The sequence below is a fragment of the Amphibalanus amphitrite genome, unplaced genomic scaffold (assembly GCF_019059575.1).
Source record: "Amphibalanus amphitrite isolate SeventyFive unplaced genomic scaffold, NRLGWU_Aamphi_draft 000707F_arrow, whole genome shotgun sequence".
Lineage (NCBI taxonomy): Eukaryota > Metazoa > Arthropoda > Thecostraca > Balanomorpha > Balanidae > Amphibalanus > Amphibalanus amphitrite.
The window spans coordinates 103,024-111,962 of record NW_024882201.1 but is presented as its reverse complement, the minus strand read 5'-3'; the positions used below and the strand labels follow the sequence as shown (position 1 = coordinate 111,962).

At 47.0% G+C, this 8,939-nt stretch overlaps 1 protein-coding gene across 1 annotated transcript; it reads left to right on the top strand.

Annotated features, from left to right (window-relative positions):
* The first annotated feature begins 25 nt into the window (after positions 1-25).
* Positions 26-2,167, top strand: LOC122364918. Its single transcript, XM_043335726.1, has 2 exons — positions 26-271; positions 756-2,167. The coding sequence occupies exon 2, from the start codon at positions 1,058-1,060 to the stop codon at positions 1,769-1,771; it is 714 nt and encodes a 237-aa protein (XP_043191661.1). The 5' UTR covers positions 26-271; positions 756-1,057; the 3' UTR covers positions 1,772-2,167.
* Positions 2,168-8,939: the final 6,772 nt, after the last annotated feature.

Genomic DNA, 8,939 nt, shown 5'->3' with positions numbered 1-8,939 from the left:
TGCTGCTGTCCACGGAGGGCAGCGTTTGTGAGTGGAAAACAGTAGCAACATTGTAAATGAAGGCAGTATTGGCGCTTATGCTACATATGAAATTTATAACAACATATTGATATTAGTGAATGTTTATTTTTGTTACTTTTCATAAACCCTCCATTTCAGGGTCTGCATGAAAAATTTCTGTTATTTTAGAGTCAAGCTATTGTACTAAGGGATTTATTTTGGCAATTTAGTCATTTGTTAGGTTATAAGGCTGCAGAAACTTTCAGTTGAGGTTGGTATCCACTATCCAGTTGCAGCTATAATTAATTGTGTCATATTTTGTATCATTTTCTGAACATGTAAACACCTACCTATATGAATTCAAATTTTGTGATTGTAGAAAAGCAGTTACCCTCACATTGCAGTGGGGATTAGAACAATTAACCACACTTGTTATACAAAAAGCCTGTTTGCCATCAATTTTGGGAATCCAAATTGGGTATTGGTCAGGTAGATGTAGCACAAGCTGCCCGATGCACGAGAATGGGTCTTTCTAACCAAACCTTACCTAACCTGACCTACAACCTACAGCCTTAAACCTAAAATTTACAACCTACGACCTAGTCCTACGGTATGGCATATCACAACAGCTTGTGCTACGTCTGCTACCATGACCCAACTTTGTGCCAATTCATACCAACTTGGGATGACAGTCACTGCAGATGTGTGCTGACCATGCAGGTCTTTGTTACAATTGCAATTCTATTGTGTTACAGGTTCGGCGTTCTACAGCTGCGACCCGCCATGGCTGGGCCACCGCGGCGGCATCACCTTCAGGGTGGACCTGCCCGTGGCCACCCGCCGGTCGGACCCGCCTGCAGTCCGCAGGGAAGCTGCCCTGCGAGCCATTGCAGAGCTCCCGCACCCGGACGTCACTATCTGGTCGGACGGCTCGGCTCGCGGCGGACGGAACAGGGCGGCGCAGGCGCTGATCCAGTTCCACCACCTCAACAGAGAAGAGACCGTGCGCGCTCCTGCAGGGGCGGTCTGCTCCAGCCTAAGAGCAGAACTGACCGCCATGCGCGAGGCGTTCGCGGCTGTGGCCGGCCTGGAGGACGGGGAGTTGGCATCGACCAAGTCGGTCCGCCTCCTCACCGACTCAAGGTCTGGGCTCCAACTACTCGGCCGCGGCCCAGCTAACCAGACCATGGCCCTGGCCGCCGAGGTGTGGAGGCTGCTGAGTGCTGAGCACCCTCGCCGAGAACGGCACCGAGACGGTGCTCCAGTGGGTGCCAGGCCATGCCGGGCTGGACGGCAACGAAACCGCCGACCGCCTGGCTGGCGAGGCCACGGCGGGCGACCAAGACAGCGCACCGATCGACCTGTCGAGTGCGCGAGCCGCCGTCACGCGCCATGTCCGGGAGCTGTCGCGACAGAGGGCAACCGCTGCCCACCCGCACCCGGACCCCACGCCTGGCCACGACTCCCTGGCGCGCTGGGGTCGGTGACGCTGTCCCAGCTGAGGACCGGCACATCACCGCTGACCCGTGACACGCTCCACAAGATTGGCCCGGAAGCCGACTACGAATGCCCCGCGTGCGGGGAGCCCGACAGCGCGGCGCACCTACTGACCGATTGTCCGGCCTATGAGGCGGCCCGCCGCCGCCGCTCGGGTGCCGACCCTCGCCTGGTCGACGTCCTCGGCGGCCCGGCGACGAAGGTCGTCACCTTCATCGAGGATGTTGGGCGGACCGAGCCGCCGCTCGACCCGCCTGCGCCGCCGCCCCCCTGAGCGGGTTGGCGATGGGATGCAGAAGAAGAAGAAGAAGCAACTGCCAGCGCGCCACGGCGGCGAAGCCGAGTTCCGCCGCTGGACCGCCCGCGCAATGGCCAGCACAGACAAGAAACAACCGAATCACAACGCCTACAATTACGTTATTGCTATGGTATTGACATTGTTACAATTAACCCTGCTCTTTCGAGCGTGGATGCACGCTAAAATTGTCGCATAATTCCATGCAGCTTCCACCCTTCTGCAATACAAAGTTTGAATACAAAGTAGTCTTACAATAGGTTTAGAACTTATGTGCAGATTGTCGATGCTGGTTGACTTGATGATTGGAATTGTGTTTATCTGTTTTATCTGTTTTGACTTAAATATATGGCCATGGACTATGGCCTACCTTGGGAAGTGTCTATGATTTCAACAAAACATTTTTCATCAGGATACGCTGCAGGGTACATAGTACATACGTAGTGAAAATTTTGGGCATGTATGGGTGCGCATGTGGAGATGTAGACTGCGAATGAGACGGACTACGACGGTTTTTGAACCAATTAAATCTGATTGACAACATAATGTAGGACTAAAAACTGACTGTCAGAAGAATATTCACAGAATATTCACTTCACCCGGTACAACGAAAAGGGAAAGTCAGGGAACAGGGGCAGGGTACATCTCGAAGATCAATCAAATTGCAGGTGCCGATTGGTTATGGATCATCGTAGCTCAATGTACTGCCTTGTGCTGCTTTATTGATTGAAATTGCATCCAGCTTGTATTGAAAGAAGTCATTATGGAAGATTTTAAAAAGGTTCTTGAATAATTTAAATACTTTGAATTTATATTTCTGCAGAATTATATACCCGTATCATTCTTTTAATGTCAATATTTGTATATTTTCTAGCATATAAGAAAATAGTGGCCTCAAGTTTTTAGAAAATATCTGATTTTGCTCTCTGGGCCACTGCAGATCCCTAAAAAGTTAGGAGCCGTCTTCATTATTTAATGTATAAAACCAAATAAATTATCACTGCTCAAAAGTGGAAGAAATGACAAATGAAAAAAAGTTTTCCTACAGCGTTGCAATCCAGATTTCAAGATAGTGATGGGCGCACTAGAAAGCAAGTAAAAGTACTCCACAAGGTAAAAGTAAGGAACAAGAATATCCTTATACTGTTTCAGAATTCGGTAACAAACATTTTTTGTGTGTTTTAAATACCCGGACGAATCGATTCCAGAATCAGTCTTGATGATATTATATGATTTTTGTATGGTGTTGGTGGTACTTGAATGACCAAAGTCAGTACATGTCCATCACCTTTCGATATTTCCGTGGTGCTCGCTCCCATTTCATAGCTGCTCACGGTGTTTTGTGCTGACGTCATATGGTGCTGCTCCACTAGCGCCACCATACGGCGTCAGCTGGCGAATTATCCAGTTAATACCAGAGCCCAACATTCCCACATCGCACGCAAGTTCACGATTGTATTCATCAAGGATGCATAAATTTATGCTACTGGTACTGCACGTTCGTCAATCACAAGGTAGTTTGATAATGATCAACCTTAGGGAGATTTTTTTTCAAACGAAACGACGTCTGTCCGGTACGATTATCCCTCGCCCGTATTCGTGTTTTTCCAGCCGCGAGCGTATAAGGGAGGGGGTCCGTTAGACTCCCCTCCCTGCCGTTTCGCCCCTGATCGAGCTAGATAGAGCTTCGCGAAAAAAACGAACTTGTTGCCCATAGGCGGCGGAATGGGGAGGGCACCGCGGCACCGTGCCAGTGGCGCGGGAACCGGGGGGGCTAGCGGGGGCTGAGCCCCTCCAACTTTTCGGCTGGGGGGGGGGGCTCGTAATGTATTTGAGCCCCCCAGCTGGAGGAATCGAAATCGGAAATCTACCTACATAATTTCATAGATTCATACATAGGCGCGGGAAGCGGGGGAGAGGGCAGTGGTGGAAGCTTGCCCCCACAGCTCACAGTGATGCAAATGGGGTTCAAGAGTGGCATAAATACCGAAAAGGCCCAAATTTCAAGTTCAGGTAATCGAATAAATCGCAATATAGCCAGTCAGGCAAGTGTTTGGGGTGTCTGAAAAAGTATGTTTTTCATGTTTTTGTCAAAACCAGCCTCGTGTATGATTGTCAGAAGTCGTGACATTTTCTATGTCGTAAAATGACTGTCAGATACTCGCAAGTTCAAACGCCGCTAGCGTGCGTTCATTTCATACAAATGGCAAAAATTATACATGGAAATGATCCCCAAAGCCTGCTGCTTCTAATGACGGGTCACCAAAAGCCGTACCCCTTTTGGTTCGGCGTTGATCTAAATATTTGTCATCATGTTTCAATAACAATTTTTTTAGTGAAAAATATTTGCTTTCGTTTCACCTACAGCAGTTAACACAGTGTGTGCCCATTAGCGCACCATGTCATAGCATTCCCTAATCATTTCTAAGCCGCAGAAAGAATTAACCCGCGCGGGGCTGGGGTCTCCAGCCGAACGCGCGGGGCTGGGGGGGGGGGGTAAATTTTACCCCCCCCCTGTTATCTCCCGAACTAATGGTCCGATTTGGAAAATTCAAACGCCAATCGAAAGCTCTCATCACGAACTACTAAAAACATGTACTTATTTTAAACTTTGAGGTCAAGGTCAAGGCCAGGTCAAGGGTACAAATTGCAAGTTTCTACAGTATCGGCCTTGCACCGTAGTTGCCGAAGAATGGAGTCATGGACTGAGACTGATCGCCCAAAACGTGTTCTTAGGCTACCAAGACAATATTCGTTGCATACAATATCATTCAGAGGTCAAGGTCAAGGTCAGGTCAGGTCAGGTCAGGTCACCAAAAAACAAAATATAGAAAAGGGCATGTGCGACACATGTTTTATGGGTCATTTTACTCATAGAATTCAATAGGCACACTCAATAAGTGATATGGACCACCTCTGGATGAATTTCAGGTCGAGGTCAGGTCAAGGTCAGGTCAAGTGAGGTCAAATTTTGAAGTTGGTTGTTAAGGCCTAAAAAGGTGTATATCTGATGCAGTTTTTCACGGCGAATCGAATGGTGCTATTTTTGTTTCCGTACGAGGTCTAGAACTTCCAAAAAAGTCATTTTTCAAAAAATTTGTGTGTCGTGACGTCATAAAATTTTGAATAACTCCCACATTTTTGAACCGATTCTTCTAAAATTTGGTATGTAGGTGCACATAGACCACTTCTCTGACATATATTCCGGTTTTTTCGATAGACTCAAAATTTTGGATTTTATAACGATTTTCCCAAAAAAGTCAGTTTTTTGAAAAAATTTAGGCCAAAATCCAAAATTTTCAAAAAACCGAGATAGCCATTTGATAGACAACGTAAAATTACGTATAACCTTTTTTGTTACGTCTTGATTCCTTTAAAAATGAAGATGTTAGCGGCGTTTGAACTTTTGCCGTTTTTGAGGCGAAAATGGCGAACATGACGTCACTAAAACGTCAATTTCTCAAAAATTTTCCGACGGATTTCGCTCAAATTTTCAGGGAACGTGTCAAATTGATGTAAGAAAAGGTACCGCCGTTTTTGAGATATCGCAAAAATTCGCGAGGGGGGGTAAAATTTACCCCCCCCCCCCTAGCCCCGCGCGGGTTAAGGCGCTAGCACAGGGCTGGCCGGCGCTACTAAAGTTTTCGTCCGTGGCGGTCGGGTGTCGCGGTGGGCGGACGGACGCGCCGCGGGCGGGCGGCCACAGCGGGGGTTCGTCGGTGAATCCCTCTCCTGTTCCTAAACGAAGTGTCCTAGCGCCTCGCGACAAATACCAACGGATGGCCCTTGACAAGATCTCGCGAGTGAGGCGTGAGCATATTATTTTTGACTTAAGGTCAATATTTGACCTACTTATAGCAGTTCAAAGTCAAACGTCTGTCGAAATTGCAATCCGCGGTGAAGGCAATCCGCCGCGACCGCGGCACCCGACCGCGCCGGACAAAAACTTCAATAGCGCCGGTCTGCCCTGTGCTAGGGCCTTAATTCTTTCACGGTGGGGCTTAGAAATGATTAGGGAATGCTATGACATGGTGCACTAACGGGCACACATTGTGATAACTGCTGTAGGTGAAACGAAAGCAAATATTTTTCACTAAAAAAATGTTATTGAAACATGATGACAGATGATTAGATCACCATCAAACCAAAAGCGATACACTTTTTTTGTGACCCAGCATGAGAAGCAGCAGGGTTTAGGGATCATTGCCATGTATAATGTTTGTAGTTTGCATTAAATGAACGCACGCTGGCGGCGTTTGAACTTGCAAGTATCAGACAGTCATTTTACGACATAGAAAATGTCACGACTTCTGACAATCATACACGAGGCCTGTTTTGACAAAAACATGAAAGCTATGTGATTTCAGATGCCCCAAACATTTCTTTGGTTGGCCATATCGCGATTTACTAGGTTTGGTAAACTTGACTTTTTGGTATTTATGGCCACTCGTGAACCCCATTTGCATCACTGTGCAGCTCTGGGGTCGTGGGCCCACAACTTTTCATGAGGTCAGGAACCGTTGGGGCAGCTTGTCCTCCCCAAATTAGGGGTTGTGGGTCACAAAGAAAGAAGGCCTAAGTGAAAAATCCACCTCTTTCAATGGCTCGGCAACTCATTTGGCAGATTAAAACCTTTATTCCAGGTTGCCAAAACGGTAGTTTCTTCACTCAGCTGAGACGGAATACCTGACTTTTTTGCAAATATTTCTTTTTTTTTGTTGAAAAGGCCAAGGTCTGAAAAATAAGTGGCCTAAAACCGGTGAGAAAACTAGATTTGGGGGTACCTACCCTAGGTTGATCTCTATTATGGTTCAGCCCCCCCCCCCCCCCAGTCTGGAAGAAGTTCCCGCGCCATGCACCGTGCCCTTTTTGATTCTGGCATTTTAACATTAATTAGCCCTATGGGCGTTGCATGGAAAGAATGGGACCAAAAGTTGGCACTTGGCAGTGCCCCCCCCTTAACCCGCGCGGGGCTGGAGGGGTAAATTTTACCCCCTCGCGAATTTTTGAAATATCTCAAAAACGGCGGCGCGCAGCGCCGCCAAACTTTCTGTACCGTTTCTTACATCAATTTGACACGTTCCCTGAATAGTTTCGCAAAATCCTTTGGAAATTTTTTGAGAAAATAACGTTTTAGTGACGTCATGTTCGCCATTTTCGCCTCAAAAACGGCAAAATTTCAAACGCCGCTAACATCTTCATTTTTAGGGGAATCAAGACGTATCCAAAAAGGTTATACGTGATTCTAATTTGTCTATCAAATGGCTATCTCTTTTTTTTTAATTTTTGATTTTGGCCCATTTTTTCAAAAAACTGACTTTTTTGGGAAAATAATTATATAATCCAAAATTTTGTGCGTATCAAAAAAACCGGAATATATGTCAGAGAAGTGGTCCATGTGCACCTACATACCAATTTTTAGAAGAATCTGTTCAAAAATGTGGGAGTTATTCAAAATTTTATGACGTCACGACAAAGTTTTTGAAAAATAATTTTTTTGGAAGTTCTAGAACTCGTCCGAAAACAAAAATAGCACCATTCGATTTGCCGTGAAAAACTGCATCCGATAATTAGACACCTTTTTAGGCCTTAACAACCAACTTCAAAATTTGACCTCACTTGACCTGACCTTGACCTGACCTCGACCTGAAATTCATCCAGATGTGGTCCATATCACCTATTGAGTGTGCCTATTGAGTATAAAATGACCCATAAAATATGTGTCGCACATGCCTTTTCTATAGTTTGTTTTTGGTGACCTGACCTGACCTGGCCTTGACCTTGACCTTGACCTCTGAATGATATTGTATGCAACGAATATTGTCTTGGTACCCTAAGAACACGTTTTGGGCAATCAGTCTCAGTCCATGACTCCATTCTTCGGCAACTACGGTGCAAGACCGATACTTAAAAACTTGCAATTTGTACCCTTGACCTGACCTTGACCTTGACCTCAAACTTTAACCCTCGCATGTGTAGGGGGGGGGTCGGATGGACCCCCATGGTTTTTCGCGAATAACTCGCGTAAAAAGCGGCCAATTGCGACGAAACTTTCAGTACCCTCGCATTGATCAATTTTACACCTACCCTGAAAATTTCATGACCCTGCCCCAAATGACCTTTGACCTGTGACCTCTTTTCCGAGACCATGTTTGGCCGGAATCGCGATTTCGCGTATGTCGGCTCGCACTAGCCGCGTGTTTGCAAGCTTTTCGTGGTTTCAAACGCTCAAACATGTGATTTGATGTTACTCCCGTGTGTTAAGGTCACCTGAAGGTCAGGTCAGGTCATTGACCTTTGGTGGCCTCGGGTGACCTCGAGTCACTTTATCGAGTTTTACATGTTTCTAGGCTAGTTTTTGGAGCTGAATTCGAATTTAGCAACCATTTGAACATTTACGAAGTAGTTTTGGTGACTTCGTAACATGTTACGAAGCTGTCAGAGGCGGTTGACACGTACTACGAATACCCGTCACGACGCCTACTGGTTGACCTGACCTGACCTGACCCGACCTGGTCTAAATGCTTCAAGACATCATCTGTGATCAAAACTAACACGATATTCGTGATCAGCACCCCGAAAAAAAAAACCCTTAGCAGCCACATTATACGACTTTCTAACAGGTCCCGATTTTCCCGACTTTGGGTCATTGACCTGACCTGGAAGGTCAACCAATGACCTAGGACCTTAAAATTGGGTATCATCGGCTTCCTCTCGTCACGGGCAACACGCTCGTTTTCCGCGAAGCTCTAGCTCGATCAGGGGCCAAACGGCAAGGGGGGGGTCCAACCGACCCCCCCCCCCCTACACATTAGAAGCTGGCAAACGCCGCACACATGCGAGGGTTAAATTAAGTACATGTTATTAGTTGTTCGTGATGAGATCTTTCGATTGGCGTTTGAATTTTGGCCAAATCGGATCATTAGTTCGGGAGATAACAGGGGGGGGGGCTAACAGGGGGTTTACCCCCCCAGCCCCGCGCGTTCGGCTGGAGACCCCAGCCCCGCGCGGGTTAATTGAAGGTGTTCCGCCGCTACTGGTGTTGCCCGTGACGAGAGGAAGCCGATGATACCCAATTTTAGGGTCCTAGGTCATCGGTTGAATGTTGACCTTCCAGGTCAGGTCAATGACCCAAGAGTCGGGAAAA